The sequence below is a fragment of the Grus americana genome, chromosome 1 (genome assembly GCF_028858705.1).
Source record: "Grus americana isolate bGruAme1 chromosome 1, bGruAme1.mat, whole genome shotgun sequence".
Classification (NCBI taxonomy): Eukaryota; Metazoa; Chordata; class Aves; order Gruiformes; family Gruidae; genus Grus; species Grus americana.
Window position 1 is genome coordinate 140,179,278 of NC_072852.1, and position 18,616 is coordinate 140,197,893.

Sequence of the window (18,616 nt, forward strand, 5' to 3'; positions counted from 1 at the left end):
TATGAGCAGCACCTGGGGTTATTGCAACAACTGGTTGACGAACTACAGCAGAACCACACAAAAGATGAAATATGAATGGACTGAGAAATTTGGGATATGGGGCTTGACTACCTCAGCTCCAAATTGGCAAGAACATTTGGGATATGTCCCATAGAAATGTTTTACGGATTTTTTTTAAGGACACTTGCCAATATTGTGCCCTATTAAAATAATACTGGTAAAGAAGCCATCATAGCAGAACTTTGCCCTTAACACCATGCTAAGATGTTCAAGGTTTGTCCTGTACAATGTGCTGTGGTTGAGACAAAGGAATTTACCTTATGTTTCACTCTGTCCTGAATCACATCTTTTTATGTTGTCAGAAACTTTGGCCCCAGTCAGGACTTCACGAGACAGATGGGACATTTCAGCCCACTTTCAGCTGCACAGACATCATCCTTACCTTTGGCTTTTGTTTTCCCTCTACTTTCCTGCTAATGGGCATTTGACACCTGTATGGTGTTGCTCCCTGCCTGCGAGCGACTGGCAGCCAACTCTGCTTTCCGCCTCTGCTTTGCCAGCTATTGCTAGCCACATACTTACCGCTGTCTTGCGCATATTAGAAAGGTGGACCATTTGTTTACTACATTTCTGATGTTATGGTTAAACTTTGAAACTAAGTACACACTTCTTCTATTACATGGGTTCCACTTTTTTTCTTCTTTTTATTAAAAACAAATCAACAGAAAATACAGATTGTTTGGAAGGTTGTGATGCCATTTTTTTTAAAGAACCACAACCTTTTCATACAGCGTTCATACTTGTTGACTTCAAGTCAGCCCAGTTGCGTAGACTTTAGTGCAGTTACATCATCCCACGCAAACAGAAGACCTATCCCAGCATGGTTAAAAAGAACAGATATTTATCAGGGTATTTATCATCTTGCTTAGTCGAGTGACTGCTTTCTTCTTTTCAACCAAGTCCCTGAAAAATGCCTCTTTTTAAAAAACAAAAATAGTTTGAGAGACCTGGATATCTGCCATCTAGAAACACTTCTATATTGCTACATAAGGATCCTGATCTTCTTAACTGAATCTCATTCTCTTTGGATCTAGGAAGAGACCTTCTTCAACTCTTAGGGAACAATAACTAATACACGAGTTGCAGGGAACTGAGAAATATTTATATATAAAAGGAAAGGTTAAATTAAATTAAAAAAATCTGTTAGCTAATCTAAAAAGAGACACCTTCCAAAAGGAGGTGTAATATTTAAGTAAGCCAAAATGATATCACCCTTTTTATCTCAATTGTATGACACTCTTGTTTCTCCTGCTTAACACTCAGTCTTTCTAGAACTGCTTGAATAATGATAATATCAATAGATCATTAGCTGTTATCAATAGGGACTGATCATTGTAAGAGATGCCAAGTAATGAAAAGCAGCCAAGTAGAGCGAAAAAATACGGTGTGATCTCCTGTGACCATCCATTCGGAAGAACTAGCAAAGAGTAACTGCAAAGGAAAAAAAAAAAGGAATAAACCATCTGCTTGTGGTATGTGGGGAGCTGAAGAAGAAGAAGGCCAGATTAGACTCTTGGATGAAAGTGCACCTCTTTCACATCAGAAAGTCAAACATTTATTTAAAGGAATATGAAACTAGTACTGCATATATGGAAATATATTAAAATTAGCATGACGACTTAGTTCAGTGGAACTGTTCATATCAATGCAGGAGAGAGGAACCTGGTGCTAAGGCTCTGTTTTTGGACAACCGCATCATAAACATATTTTTATATGTATACTACTGGATGAGCCAAGATCTCTTTTGACATCTAGGGAAAGAAAAGAATCTACCAAAAGGGAAGGAAGTCTCATCTTCAGAGATGCTAACAGACCTACCACAGATATTTTGTTAAAATCCATTTCCTGGCTGCCACTGAAGTAGGTTGATTATGTATGGAAAGAGTTCTATAAACAGAACAGGCCTGTTTTCAAACATCTGTTATCAAAAGTTCTGATATTCTCAAGATATTGCATTTTATTTTTTTATCCCTTGTTTCTGTTTTAAAGAAAATGCTGTTTACTATTTAATACCCGTAGTAAACTTTTGAAAACATTCATTAAAGGTTTCTTATAGATACAACTTGTCAGCAAGAAATTGAATCATAGATTTCCTTAGCTGACAACAGAAATTCCAATTTCAGATTTACAAATTTCAGAGCTAATGAATCCCAGAATTTAAAAACTTATCATCTGAAAAAAGTTAATGACAATGGCTCTTCTATACTTTACATGTTATTAAATGATTGTGAAAGTTTCAGTATGATGTGATCATTTTACAAAGAGCATAGAATCATAGAATGGTTTGGGTTAGAAGGGATCTTACAAATCATCTAGTTCCAAACCCACTGCCATGGGCAGGGACACCCTCCACTAGACCAGGTTGCCCAAAGCCCCATCCAACCTGGCCTTGAACACTTCCAGGGATGGGGCATCCACAGCTTCTCTGGGCAACCTGTTCCAGTGTCTCATCACATTTCTTCCTAATATCTAATCTAATACCCTGGTAAAAAGTCTCTCTTTTATATATTGGCAGGCCACAATTAGATCTCCCCAGAGCCTTCTCTTCTCCAGGCTGAACAACCCCAACTCTCTCAGCCTGTCCTCACAGGAGAGGTGCTCCAGCCCTCTGATCAGCTTCGTGGCCCTCCTCTGGACTCTCTCCAATAGCTCCAGGTCATTCTTATGTTGGGGCCCCCAGAGCTGGATGCAGTACTCCCCGTGGGGTCTCACCAGAGGGGAGTGGAGGGGGAGAATCATCTTCCTTGACCTGCTGGTCACGCTGTTCTTGATGCAGCCCTGGATATGACTGGCTTCAGGACTGCAAGCACACATTGCTGGCTCATGTCCAATTTTTTGTTCACCAAATTGAACAGATAAATTATATCTGTTCAAATTGTAAATAAAGAAAAAACCTTATTTATTACTTGCTTAATGTTTGCTCTGCTGTTTTGTGGTGCCGAAATCAACTCTACCATGGATTAGAAACACTTTGATACCTTTCACACAGCCATATACTATACACACAGCTATACTTTTCACACTGCCATAAATAGTACCTTCCATGACTTTGCTAGAAATGCTGAGACATCCTGAGCTACTCATTTATTTCAAACATCTAGAACTAAATTATCTTAGGGTTTGCAGGAAGACAAAATTCATACTGCTTTTTCTAGGCCAGGCCATTCTTTTCTTTAAAATAAAGGCACATTTACATTTGTGTTATTTCTTGTTTGCCTGCCTTGTTTTTAAATTCTAGTCTGATTCGGAAATGGAAGTAAAATAATTTCTAACCCACAAATATCCACTGAAATACAAGAGCTTAAAGAGCCTAAATCCTTTATCCTCATAACACAGAAATGGTAGCAGTACTTTAAAAACATGTAAACTGAAGCACCTAAGGGCCAAGTTAATCACAAATAATTTTAGGCAAAGTAAGTTACATTACAGATGAGTCCATCTAAGTAATTTGCTAACAGGGCGCTTTCTGAAAAAGGAAGATGGTTCTCCTCCTTCTCCTCCTTTCTACTTTCCCTGGAAGCTGGTTAGGAAAAAGGGGGTGAGGGAGGGAAGGGTGCTCTTTCTCCCCTCTTTTGGTAGCAGCAAGCTTCAAGATCCACTGAAGATGTAGAATATAACTTCATGCTGGACTAAACTAGGGATTTGATTATCCTGGGGTCTCTCTTTCACCATCTCAAGCAAGCAACTCAGCCCTTAGGGGTCTTCAGGTGTTCCTTTGGATATTGAGCTTACCACTGTGACCTAAAATCTGTTGGGTGTTCTCAGGGTTACTACAAGGTGCTCTTCATGAGGAAATGTTATAAAGAAACTTCCACTGGTGGGTAGGGAGAGGGAATGATTTAAAAAGAGAAACATGTACACAAAATATGAAAACTAAGCCAAAAGAAAGAGAAAACAAAAAGAAAGCATTCAAAATAGTAAAAAAACACCTTGAGTACACTAAATGATATTTGTAAAAAAACCCAAACCAGGAATATTAAAAAATAACAGGTAGGAAAGCGTAATTAAGATTCAGCATCAGCTTTTCTTAAACAGCACCCTAAAATGAAACATAAATGCCTTATTTTACAACCAAGTAGTGAGGGAAAAAGCTGGAGCACAGTGAAGTTACAACTTCATCAGCCTGCCTTTCACTAATCCCAGCATCATTACTCTAGTGCTTTCCCTAACCTTAATAATTTCATTACTTATCTGCTGGTGTGATAAAAAGCTTTCTGTAATGCAAAATGCACAACCGGTTTCTAGAAGAATAATGATCTTTCTTAGTATTACCAGCCTGCCTATTATATAGTGTGGTTGTTTTAGCAGTCAGATATACCATTGAGGAAAAAAAACCAACAACAAAACCAGCCATCATCTATAAAAAGGCAGTTCTACCAACCTCATCAATAAAACCTATTTACCACCTGGAATTTGAGCCTTGTGATTCAACAGTGTGAAATTTCTGCACGGCAATTCACTAACAGGAACCAGCCTGCTGATGAACAATGGTTTACAACACAGAATCAATATTGTCATAAGCTTTATTGTACTGTTATTGTTTTCACTGAGAATTAGTTCTGCTCTTTTTTATCAGTATGGTCTCAAAATAATTAACATACATTTCAAAAGAGGCATGAAAAAGTTTCATGTCTCTCTCCAAGAAACAGCAGGGATGATTTTAAAAGAACCTCTAGGATTCTCTGTATCATCACTGAAACTGAAATGCACATGATCAGTTTTAGGTTTTTTCTACAGTTAAATTGAAATGCAGATAGCTATGAATAAACAGTAAAAGGCTGGAAGACATTTCCTCAATCATCTCAAAAACTGTTTGTATCATTACAGTTCATATGTTGGTGAAGGTATTTAATTATCCTTAAAAACTACCACTTAATCCCCAAGACCAGAAGAGAACCTGAGTTCCTGAGTCCAGGTGCACATTCTAAACACATCCCACCTCCAACATGGATCAAGACCCGGAAGGACAAATGCTTGCTTTTCCCCCCTTCCCCATTCCCATCAGCTGAATTAAATTCCTAGTGCTTTACTATAGATTCAAAGCTGGATTAATGAGTGACTGGCAGCAAAGCTATACCTCAGTAGGTAAATCTGAACATCACCTCTGTGCCTCTGCTTTTCTACTGGGAAACAGACTGAGATCCCCCCATCTCACAAAGACTTTGTGAAAATGCTTATTTGCAAATCTGTTATATACTCTAGTGAAGTAATGCCACAGAAACGATGAGAGATGTCAAAGAAATCTGTTGTCAAAACAGAACTTCAATAGTGTGTATTAAATAAAACATGAGAATTCATACTTAACAATGAGCAATACACCTACTGTAAAATGTGTATTAATGAGTAGCTGCTCATTAAGAAGGCAGTCTGTGATGAGGAGACAGGGTTCCAATGGGAAAAGAAATGGCATGTAAACATATGCTTAAAAACTGCACCATAAGACACAAGCATGGGACAATTGATTTTTCCTATCTTTGAGTACTTGACTTCATAGACTTACAATGTTCACTTTTGCCTTCTGCGTGTTCGTATGAATGTATAATTATTCACAGACTGTATCAGTTATACTAAGGTACTGGGTAATCCACTACAAAACTATCTGAAGGTACAAGGAAGGGAGTTTGGGTGGGAAGGTTTAAATGCCCAGAGTAAAAATCCTTAACATCTTTAGTTTCTCTGCTCCTTTGTTTCACGTTTAGGCTTCTTTCATAGAGATGTAACTTCACCAGCAACATCCTTCACCTACTAGCTCAGTTGCATCCTTTATTAAAACCATGATTACAAGCTCTATAAATACCTAGACGGATATTGCTTTCAGTGTCCAAGTGTTGAAGAAAAAGGATGGCAAAATGACATTCATAAGTCAGTGCTGAAAGGGACACTTTTGCCCAAGTGAGCAAAGGGAGTTGCAAATCATGTCTCCCGTTCTGCCATCCTGATCCCTTGCTCTGGGTGACTGACTTACTAAATTCCTGTAGAGTTTCTTTGGGGTGGGGCAAATGCAACTCCTCTTAACAGCTCCACAGTATCTGTGCTAAAAAGGTTTCTATGCAGAGGCACTCCACCAGCAAAATCTTTAGTAGCTGCCTTTAAACTGCTTTGCCAGTCTTTATTTTGGAGATTATCTACAATTTGGCTAAGTTAGCCCCATTCAGTTTCCTCGTTGCAACCTTCATCCAAGCATACACAGAAATCACTCCTGCAGGTCAATTTTGGCTTAAAACTTTACCGTGGCCTTAATCCCACTGAGAATAACCTGCCCCACCCACCTTAAGCAAGAAGCAAAATCCAACCATACCGTTTATATGTGAAATTAAACTTTAGGGGCAAAGGTTAGACAAAAAGTTGGTAGTACATTCAATTACAGAACTTCCTATCCTCATTGCTTGGAGAGTCATTGGGATTCTCTTATTTCTAGCTTATCTAAAACAAGGTTTGAGCTTTCTCCTACTAACAGAAAATAGCCTGTCTCAAGAGCAACGTCATTTTTTTTCACTTATTAGAGCATTTTGGTCACAATGTTAGATGTCATTTCACTGTTTTGTATTAGACCCAATTTTCAGAGGCTCATAAATAGTAGAAAGCCTTTAAAATTTTGGAAGTTATATGATTACATTTTTGCAAAGTAAAAAGCACCATGCACTAACACATCTTGTGCTGACAATTTAACTCTTGCAATGTCAGGTGCAAATGAAATCTGTTCAGCAGCTGGCAGCAAATTTTGAACAACACAGCACTGCTACCACAAGCTGCATTACACTGAAGTTTTCCATCATGGAGTGTGCGTTACTAAGACATTACTTAAACTTGACTGATTAAAAAATGCTATAGGAACGGCTGCTTAAGATGTGCTTTGTAATCTTGTAAATAATGTTCTAAGAAGGAGCTTTGCTGTGTACAAAGATGTAATATAGAAAAAGGAAACTGTACTTAAGGAGGATTAGGTAGCTCAGGAGGCTTATCGTAGTGGAAATGGGAGTCTTTCATCACTTAGTCACCTGTTAAATTCAGTCCTGTTCAGTAGTGACTGAAAGTCATTGCTGCTTAGTGACATATGAAATGAGTTTGGGTTTTAGCCCAGATCGTAACTGGAAAGCATCCACATCATAAAAGGCAGAACCACAAATGTCTTTAATCTGCACCCTTATTGACAATTTTCCCAGATCTGACCTGAAGAGTGAATGTGCTTCAAGAGTTTTACTACTGTCTCAGCTGAAGAAACGGTCTCTTAATGTTGGAGTAAGAGCAGGATGGCAGAACAGGGTGGGAAAATGCTGTTCTAGTCACAGAGTACCTGTATTGGCTGAATACCTTCTTCCTCAGAGATGCTGGCTAAACATCTTTCATGGTAACAAAACCAGCTCAAAAATAAACCTTCTAGACTTAAGATGTATACCAGTATAAAACTGTTACAAATGACTACATCAGCTGAAAAGCCATGATAAATTAGGCTTCTCTCTGCATACAAGATTTTTTTCTGGAAAATAAAAATTAAGGAAAATAAGGAAATTTTCTGGAAAATAAAAATTTTTGTGGCCCTCCTCTGACCTGCTCTAACAGCTCCATGTCTTTCTTGTGCTGGGGACCCCAGAGCTGGATACAGTGGTCCAGGTGGGGTCTAATGAGAGAGGAGTAGAGGAGGAGAGTATCATCAGAGTATCTTGCTTCTGTTTGCTTCAGTGAAGAGTTTCTTCATTCCTCTAGACTGACTTTTAAATGTTATGTCTGATTTTGTGTCAAAATATGAATTGACTTTAGTGAATAGCTTTTTTCTTTTATTCAGCATCTCACAGGATCACAGAACGGTTGAGGTTGGAGGGGACCTCTGGAGGTCACCTTGTCCAACCCCCCTGCTCAAGCAGGGCCACTTGGAGCCCAGGACAATGTCCAGATGGTTTTTGAATGTCTCCAAGAAGGGAGTCTCCACCACCTCTCTGGACAACCTGTGCCAGTGCTTGGTCACCCTCAGAGTAAAAAAGTTTTTCCTGATGTTCAGAGGGAACGTCCCGTGTTTCAGTTTGTGCCCATTGCTTCTTGTCACTGGGAACCAATGAGAAAAGCCTGGCCCCATCCTCTTTGCACCCTCCCTTCAGATATTTATATACATTAGTAAGATCCTCCCTCAGCCTTCCCTTCTCCAGACTGAACAGAGCTCCAGTCCCAGCTGTCTCAGCCTTTCCTCATACGAGAGATGCTCCAGTCCCTTAATCATCTTCGTGACCCTTTGCTGGACACTGTCCAGTAGTTCCATATCCCTCTTGTACTGGGGAGATACGAGCGACTCTCTTCATACTCTACCAAACCTTCTAAGATATTTCAAGCACAAATTACATGTAAGATGCATTGGTACATTGGGATTTATTTCCACTCCTTTTCTTCTAATTAACTAACATCAGATGATGGTAATATTTTCTTGGCATAACTTGATCCTGAGACAGGTCAAAAGATCATGGCAGAGAGGCAGTTAAGTTGTTTTCAGCTTGCAGGGCGTTCACATAATAAACATATCCAGACAAGACCCTCAATCTACAGTTACCTAGCTTGTGCCAGACTGCAATTTCTGATACTTTTTTTACACTTAAGCCGTTCAGTAGTGATTGTTCCACAAAGGATTAAGAACTGATATGTACTTTTGCTACTGTTAACAGAACAATAAACAGCCATTTGCAAAAGTGGTTTTGAATCAGCGTGTCCTCATTCAGCTTGCATGCAAGTCTACAGGGGGCTCCAAAACTCTTTGCAGTGATCTGTTGTGGATTAGTGTAATGCAATTTACATCAAAAATAATTTCTGAACATGTCCATTTCTCTTCCTGTACACAATCAGAAATGAAGGAATGAAGGAAGGGAAGAAGGGAGGAAGGAAGAAAAGGATATTGCATTCATTCATCATTTCTTTTTCTATTTTTAGACTGTAAGATTATTTCATCTGCTCTCATATAAATTATAATTAATAGCATTAATAAGGTGCTTAGCCTACATCGAAAGAAAATGAATGTTATTAGCCAGACAATAACTCTCTAAGGCGTGTCACATGCAGTGACATTATAACCGTGAATGCTTTAAACATTGAATTCTGTTATACGCATATCAGTATGCAAAAGCAGTAGACATAAATGGTCCCAAAGCTTATTCAGAGACTTTGTATTTTGTACTTTTGACATGGACCGTAATCATACTCTTCAGTATTGGTTTAACAAGTCACAAACATGAAATATTCAAAGGAGTATTTTATTCATGTGTCTTATAGGATTTTCTCCTCCTAGCATGGAGAATGCCTTATAATTGAATTATTGTCCAATCAGGTAATTGATTCTCAATAAATAAACAAATGAAAATGGAGAATTGTCTTCTATTTAGAATTTTCAGTCTGAGTGGACTTCTGTCTTACTAGAAAGGCTGTTCCTTTTTTTCTTGCAAATCGCATCTTAATTCTTCTTTCTGATTCCAGCTAGTCTCTGAAATCAGGAACAATATTTCATTTGCATTTCATGGTCCAATCTTGATATAACTTTTTCTTCACTGGTACTCAAGAGTCCAAACTTGTACTTCAACTTCTAACTTCTCTTCTACTTTTTTTTTTTTTTTTGTTATCCACAAGGGTTTTCCACAATATTTCCCACTCAGCAAATAATACATCACAAGTTTCTTTTAGAATTGAATTGAAGTTGGTGTTTCTTTTCCTACCAGATGCCAAACATTTCTGATGTTGTACTATAATGCAGTTTTCCATATACTCATTTTTAATTCCTATGCTTGTGTTGTCTTTAATTAGAAGGTTTTGCAGCATATCTCTGCTATTTTGTTCTTATTGCTTTGGCAAGTTATATTCATTTATGCATAAATACTAATTTCTGCCTAGTGAATGACAAAACCTCCCTTTGTGAAAAGCTTACAGTTTTCACTTTTTCAGCTTTTCCTGACAATTTTGTTTGACTTTTCTACTGTAACATCTTCAAAAGCATTCCAAGAAAATACTGGTTATTGACATCAGCAGTACAGTGAATAAATCTACTTTGTCTGACATCACTGATGCATTAAGACTGGAATTTTCAGTGGAGGTTAATGGAAATAAGTACTTGCTTCAATTAAAAAAAAAAAAGCAAAAAGCTATATTATTCCTTCAGACTCCTTTGGAAATGTCAGCCATAACTTTTTTTCATCATTCTAATAATGGAGGAGAAAGTAACAGAGGAACTAAACATATCTTCTACCTCCTGGAGCAAACACACAATCTGTCAACAGAGGAGTTTTACAAGACCTAAATGAAACCAAACAACCAGATCCCCAGCTGAAACAAAATTTGATGCTCATATACTAGTTTATGACAGATGAGGATCTGTTTCCTGATTGATTAAGATAGCTCCGCTGCCCCGATGCTCCTATAATGGATTGTAAAAGACAATACATGAGGAAACTCATGTATCTCCTCTCTGAGTTTGTTCAAAATTCCTATGTTATCATCACTGAATTTGTATCTCTGATTTATCCCAAGCTTTTTTAATAATATGCTTCTGTCCTACAGTTTGGTTTGTTTGACACATCACCTAAGAGCCTGTAGCCATTCTGGAAGAGAGTTGTGGTTTTCAATCTGTTATCACCTCTGCATCATTAAATAGCCTGAATCAGCAGCATGACAGCTGCCTTGTTTTCCAACTTGCTGGTTAAACCTTGGAGCCCTCTACTGAAGGAGGCAGCAAAACGTAACGGCAGCAGCAAATAACCAATGAGGCTGGGATAAGCTAACTATCATGGAACAGAAAAAGAAATAGTAAAAACCGAACGCAGACAGTAAGACCAGCTAATGCTCAGTAGCTTGCTACAATGTGGATGCAAACAGAAATGACAAGACATTCGTACTTTTATCTAATGCAAGCACTTGATTGACCAAATGCTGGTGGCCTTTGACAGAAGTGATAAAGAGTCAGGGTGTAATACAACTGGAATAAAAGTCACTCTCTTGTTACAAAATCTGATTTACAAAGGAGGTTTCCTCCTGTTTAATCCAGTTACCTTCCACATTGAAAATCCTTCCTACTAAGTGTATCACAGTTTCTCAAAAGGGTTTTCCCCATTTTTGCAAATACTGCACTAAATACATTCATTACAAATCACTAAATGTGCTGTGATGCCTTTTTCCCCCTAGTTTCTTCAAGGAGACCTCTTGATTGCAAAATAAGCAATGGAATATACATTATGTTTCACTTCACAGTTTAAAAATAGTTTAAAAACATGTATGCACCAAAGCTGAATATCTGTTTATAGCAACTTAATAAGAAAGTAACATTTTCTCGAAGAAAGCCAATTTGCATTGAGTTATTCTGAGAACAGAATCGACTTGGGGTATATGGGAAGGAGGAATATAAGTTCATCTTTAGTTCCTAATACTGCTGTTTTCCAATATGATTCTTTTCAAATATGACCTGTTAGTTGTTTTTAATGGTGATTATCTCTGGAATCAGAGAGTCATTTCAATACATGTAGAGATAAGGGAATCTTGTTGAAAGATGTAATGATCAACTGCTCTCCAGCCTTAGAGAGAAAGGAAGGCTCTGAGGGGCAAATTGTTTTGTTTTGACTATGCTTCATGAACAGAAGTGGACCTCCCCTGAGTGATTTCACTAATTCAGAGAACTTCCTAAAATAATTACCAAATTACTTTTGCTAATAGTGCATATTATAGCCGCTTTATTTGAAAATATTTTGATATCAATATCACATGGTCACTTTTTGAGTTAGCATATTGTTTTATGAGGACAAGCTGCAGAGGCCAGATGGCACCCAGACGCTCATGCGGTTGGATTCAACTACTCTGCTTCAAATGTCCACAGTTAAGGTGTCCATATCTCTGCTGTATCCATACTGTATGGACTACCTTCATAGTCAAAGAAGAGAGCAGGCATTTGTAGGACACAATACATTTTATCATAAAGTAGATATTACAAGAGGCTAGACTATTGTGCCTTTTAAATTACTGTTTCTTTCCCGTAAGCATAAAGGAAAAGTATGTCAGATACACTGTAGGCATCCAAATTGCCAAAGTCTGCATTTGGTGGACATGAATGTAAGTCTTCCATGAACTTCCTCCATTGATACTAGAAGCACATGTAACATACCTACACTCCAGTCCATTTCCTCCACTGCATCCCCATATAAACCATGCTTGCTCTTTCCTCTGAAATTCTTTGAAGCATATAGAGCAGTATGAACATGAAGATAAGACAGGACAAGAAGAAACGGTGCATCAGTGTACCTGGAAAAAAATAAAACAAAATCCCAAATCCTTAGTATATTTTCTAAAAAAAATTTCTACAAAGCAATCTTTCTACAGTAGAGCTCGAGGGAAAAAAAAATAAGGAGAAGGAAAAGGAATACTGTAACTGATTACAGGTTAATTCTGAATACACATAGAGACATGCATGTCATTCTTAATGTCATTCTTAACTGTGTACTGAATTGAAAGCAAAAATAAACAACAAAATATAATTGCTGTTTGCTATATATATTGAAAGAGGACTTGTTTAAAGCCAGGAACCTAGCAGTTTCTGCCTACAAGCACCTTTCTTCACTTTACAGGTACATATTTAAAAGCCTGAATATAATTGCTGTTCAGAAACATACCTTTGTAACTTTGCATATATGTGAAACACAATTCTCTTCCTCACAAGGTCATATGGAAGCTGATCAACTAGATGAGGACCAGCATCAAACATTGACTATGTTAAATCAAGTATCAAATCAAGTATACTAGTATTTTTGTAAGAATCACAGAATCACAGAATCACAGAATGGTGGGGGTTGGAAGGGACCTCTGGAGATCATCTAGCCCAACCCCCCTGCTAGAGCAGGATCACCTAGAGCAGATTGCACAGGATCACGTCCAGGCGGGTTTTGAATCTCTCCAGAGAAGGAGACTCCACAGCCTCTCTGGGCAGCCTGTTCCAGGGCTCGGTCACCCTCACAGTGAAGAAGTTTTTCCCCATATTGAGATGGAACTTCCTGTGTTCCTGTTTGTGCCCTTTGCCCCTTGTCCTGTCACTGGGCACCACTGAGAAGAGTCTGGCCCCATCCTCTTGACATCCACCCTTTAGATATTTATAAGTATTGATCAGATCCCCTCCCAGTCTTCTCTTCTCCAGGCTACACAGACCCAGCTCTCTCAGCCTTTCCTCACACGAGAGATGCTCCAGACCCCTCATCATCCTTGTAGCCCTCCGCTGGGCTCTCCAAACCAAGTACCTTGTCTTTCTTGAACTGGGGAGCCCAGAACTGGACAGAGAACTCCAGATGTGGCCTCACCAGGGCAAAGTAGAAGGGGAGGAGAACCTCCCTCGACCTGCTGGCCACACTCTGCTTAATGTACCCCAGGATACCACTGGCCTTCTTGGCCACGAGGGCACATTGCTGGCTCATGGGGAGCTTGTTGTCCACCATCACTCCCAGGTCCTTCTCCGCAGAGCTGTTTCCCAGCAGGTCAACCCCTAGCTTATACTGGTGCATGAGGTTATTCCTCCCGAGGTGCAGGACCCTACACTTGCCCTTGTTGAATTTCATTAGGTTCCCTTCTGCCCAACTCTCCAGTCTGTCCAGGTCTCTCTGAATGGCAGCGCAGCCTTCTGGTGTGTCGGCAACTCCTCCCAGTTTTGTATTGTTAACAAACTTGCTGAGGGTACACTCTGTCCCCTCGTCCAGGTCATGGATTAATATTTTGAATAAGACTGGACCCAGTACTGACTCCTGGGGCACACCACTGGCTACAGGCCTCCAACTTGACTCTGCACCGTTTATGACAACCCTCTGGGCTCTGCCTTTCAGCCAGTTCTCAACCCACCTCACTGTCCACTACACTTCCTAAGTGTGCCTATGAGGATGTTATGAGAGACAGTGTCAAAAGCCTTGCTGAAGTCAAGGTAGACAACATTCACTGCTCTCCCCTCAACCACCCAGCCAGTCATGCCATCATAGAAGGCTATCAGATTGGTCAGGCATGATTTCCCCTTGGTGAATCCATGTTGACCACCCCTGATAACCTTCTTTTCCTCCTTTATCCTGGACTAAGGTATATGACCAAATCTTCTCTTGCTATTTAATGCTCTGTGTGTCTATGCAAGTTATCAGGACATAACACTACAAATATGTTGTACCAAAACCCAAGTTATTTCAAATTACATACTAATAGAAAGAAATATTTTTCCTGTCACAGTTATGAACAGTCTCCATTGTCTTCAGTGTATTTCCAGAACTGATACAAAAGAAAGAGTGCAATAAATAGACTCGCTGTAAATTCTGCTGCTCATGTGATCTGTCAACATGATATTTATGATCAGTTCCAGCAGGCTGTGAAAGTACAGCTGAAGTAAGAACTTTTTCTTATGCATTATTTATAGAACTTTACTTAAAATTGTGAACTGCTAGTCAAATTGACTGCTATACACTCTAACAGTATTTGTAGTACATGATGCATATTGTAAATAACAGTTGAATCACAAAAGCACTACCCAGAAAACTTGTCTGGATCTCACCTTTAAGCACACAGCTAATTTCAGAGTATTTTTGGGTTTATTTACCATATTTTTCTTTGTCAATCTGTGGTGGATAATACCTGTGATTCATGTCAACATCAAAGGGAGACTATATGTTTCCTCATGCAGTTGATTCATCCACCGTTTAAAGACGGAAGGAACAATACAGGCATGCACATACAAAATGTTTCTTTAAAATGAAAAAAAAAAAATCTAACCTTTAGAATCTGAACACAAAGTCTTTTAATGAAAGGGATTCATAAGATATCAATATTTCACTCTTAAGGAAAAATTAGTAGGTTTAATCTAGTAGATTTATGATCCATTTTTTCTCTGTCCTTGGTTGGATCTGGTTTTGCACAATTTACATGGTTAAAGCTTTCTTTTTTACTGGCATAGGCAGCAGTACATAAGCTGAAAATGGGAAACATTTATCCAGATTACTCATTTGATAAGGGTGTTTCTGACTGGGACTTTATCTTCATAAAAAGTTTCTCCTTTTTTAAAAAAAAAGGACAGAATAATAGAACATTTTTCATGTGGAAAATAAAAAAAAATATTTTAATTCCCTTCAAATATTTGTGCATGTATCCTGTATTATCTTAGTATTATGAAGTAAAGATTCAAAAAAATAAAGAAAATATAATATGTTTCATAAAAGATACACTTTTCACGAAGTTGTGTTTGTTGCTATTTGAGAGGTCATATATGTGAGAACCTTTCATTACTGTAGCTACAAATATACATGAGACTTCTGAGTCAAAAAGACTGAAAATGTCAGCAATTCAAGTAAAAAAAAAATGTATATTTATAAGTTTAATCTTTCATATGTATATTAATGTAACACTGACCTTTCATTAAAGAACATTTCTGCAAGGCAGCTGATTTTTTGTTTTAAAACCTGCATTTTTTTACTGCATGGGATTATCTTTGACTTTTTCCTTAAACACAGTTCACTGAATCAGGAGTAATATACAAATTCTAGGGGAAAACACCACAAAAATCTACTTTATACTTACAGTGGTACAGGCACAATTTACTTTTCATGCAAACTGCCTTGTTCTAATGTCACAGAGATAGGGCATAATTCTAAATGCATATCTGTATTGCTAAAAGTGAGTATCAAAAGCCTCCACTTCAAATGTTATTTTCAAGAGATAATAACTCAGGGTCAGTTGTTTTTTTAAAATGGTACTGACACAAAGATCTAACTTTCATGAAGAGTCATCAAACCAATGATTGATATGAAAGGGCACTACATCATTCTGTTCTTTGCAACTCAAATTGACAGGTTCTGATTGACAGCTCGCTGTCGGGTGGAGAAGTGTCTCACCTATTAATATCCTATAAAAGATCACAGGCAGCTATTTATCTCCTGGCAAAACTCTTTGAGGAGAATTGTAACTGACTACCTTTACCATGACCTTGAAAATGGAATGACAATACCAGCTAGTAGGCAGGAGAGAAATTTGACAATAACAGCTTAACTCCTGAACCACTTCAGTAAACAGCTCCTTCAGAAATGTATTGTCACTATGTTTTACACAGCTCAAACACACGGAACTTCAGTTTCAAAAGATCTGAGATTCACTTACTCAAATATAGTAAAAACTTCTGTCCTAACATGAATCACACAGTCTTTTCAATTTACTGAGTAGCCAGAGAGATTACACACATCTGACATAAGACGTTCCTTAATGTTTGCTTAAATGATCTTGAAAACATCTAAATACATCGCGTTGCTGGTGACTCCTCTGCGTTGCATAGTACCAGGTTCTTACTTAGTGTGAGAAGCCTTTACATTACTCAAGGATTTAGTTCAGGCTTGAGCTGCAAAACACAGCTTTAAAGTGGGTGAGAGAGCAACTAATTTGACTTTGCGCTACACACATGGGTCTTTTAACTTTTTTCCTACAATTTTACTCTAAATACTTGCTGCATTGAAAACTCCTTGGGTACTTTTGCTTGCTTTTCTGTGCAGTGATGTTAATCTAAGAGCACTGCAGCAGAAGAACAGGTGGGGCTCTGAATTTGTTGGCCTGCGGTTGTCAAATCAAACTGAGATTTCAAGTATGATTCTATATGGGAAATGAGATGGGAACATGGGCTCCATTTTACTTTTTCATAATAAATTCTAAATTAGCCTTTAATATGATGGATAAGTATGATCTTTCTGAACGAGATTTTTTTTGCTAGATGTGAAATTATCCTCACATTCTGTCATAAAGTACATATTTTTAACCTGTTAGACTACTGCACCCTCTATACCAGTGAAGGTGCTATGATTCTCAGCAGCTGATATGAGAGCAGATACACTTGGCTTTGCCTGAGCTGGGCAAACACTGTGCTGTGTTACAATTGGGTTAAAAACTGTTTCTGTAATCCTCCAAATCTTACAAATTCAAGCTAATTCACCCACAAGACTGAAAAAGCTATTTGAAACTATTTGAAATAGATATGGGGTAAAATATATTTCTTCTTATAAGGATAAGTACATATGATTTAATAAGATTTATTGAATGAGAATGTCATTTTCACTGTCACAGTGCACCAGAGTCACAGCTAAAATGGAAGAAAAAATAAATGTTGAAGTATACAATCTGAAGATACATTTTCATCACAAACATGTAACAGTGTGTTGATACAGGCAAATGCAAATCTAACTTACCCTCTCCTGTAACTCTCCTTTAATAAAAACATTCTTCTTCTTCAATTTCCCCCCCAGTGGATAAATTCATTCAATGCTTATTCCCCATGGCTTCCAGATTAGATCACCAGTTAGACAGTGCCCTCTATGACTGGACTGGTTGAATGCACTTCATTAATCCTCGTTCCCACAGAAGGAAAAGGTAAACCTTGGCTTAGTTTTATCAAAGCAGGACTTTGTTCTACAAGCTGGATTTTCTTTTGTTCTGACCACTAACAGTGCTAAAATCCTTGTTAGCATGAATGAATCCATAAACAAATATTTGTCTTACTTTTTTAAAAGACACACTTTAAACCACAAATCCCATATTTTTAAAATTTTTCAAAATCAGAAAAAAGAACTCCCCACTTGGGGGTATCTTACCAAAACCAGAAAAGGTGTTGAAAATGGAATATGAAAGGGAAAAAAAAAAGTAAAAATATGGAAAATCTGACTCTTTCTAGAAGATATTTAAAGTGGATGTGTTTCTACTATATCTGCATTTGTGAAATAATGCATTTCATGCAAATAGCCAAGATACTTTTGCCATCTCTGATTTCATGCCTATTTCATCCCTTAAATGCTGTGTTGGGTTTGCGTGGCAAGGTTTTGGTAGCGGGGGGGCTACAGGGGTGGCTTCTGTGAGAAGCTGCTAGAAGCTCCCCCTGTGTCTGATAGAGCCAATGCCAGCCGGCTCCAAGACGGGCCCGCCGCTGGCCAAGGCCAAGCCAATCAGCGCCTCTGTGCTAACATATTTAAGAAGAAGAAAAACACTTAGAGAGAGAGCTTTTGCAGCCGGAGAGAGGAGTGAGAAGATGTAAGAAACTCTGCAGACACCAAGGTCAGTGCAGATGGAGGGGGAGGAGGAGCTCCAGGCGCCGGAGCAGAGATCCCCCTGCAGCCCGTGGTGAAGGCCATGGTGAAGCAGGCTGTCCCCCTGCAGCCCATGGAGGAAGGATGAGGGGGTGTAGAGATTCCACCTGCAGCCCGTGGAGGACCCCACGCTGGAGCAGGTGGAGGCATCTGAAGGAGGATGTGGCCCATGGGAAGCCCACACTGGAGCAAGTTCCTGGCCGGACCGGTGGACCCGTGGAGAGGGGAGCCCACGCCAGGGCAGGTTTGCTGGCAGGACTTGTGACCCCGTGGGGGACCCCATGCTGGAGCAGTTTGCTCCTGAAGGTCTGCACCCCGTGAGAGGGACTCCATGCTGGAGCAGGGGAACGATGAGAGGAGTCCTCCCCCTGAGGATGAAGAAGCGGCAGAAACACCCTGAGATGAACTGACCATAACCCCCATTCCCCGTCCCCCTGTGCCGCTGAGGGGGGAAGGTTGAAGCCGGGAGTGAAGTT

At 39.0% G+C, this 18,616-nt stretch overlaps 1 protein-coding gene across 7 annotated transcripts in view; it reads right to left on the minus strand.

Moving 5' to 3' along the window:
- STS (steroid sulfatase) overlaps window positions 1-18,616 on the minus strand; it is a 125,598-nt gene that overhangs the window by 63,848 nt on the left and 43,134 nt on the right. For all 7 annotated transcript variants that reach the window (XM_054813487.1, XM_054813486.1, XM_054813488.1 and 4 more), the window contains one exon: window positions 12,176-12,312. In XM_054813487.1, coding sequence (XP_054669462.1) covers window positions 12,176-12,312 — 137 coding nt within the window. The remainder of the gene's footprint in view (window positions 1-12,175; window positions 12,313-18,616) is intronic.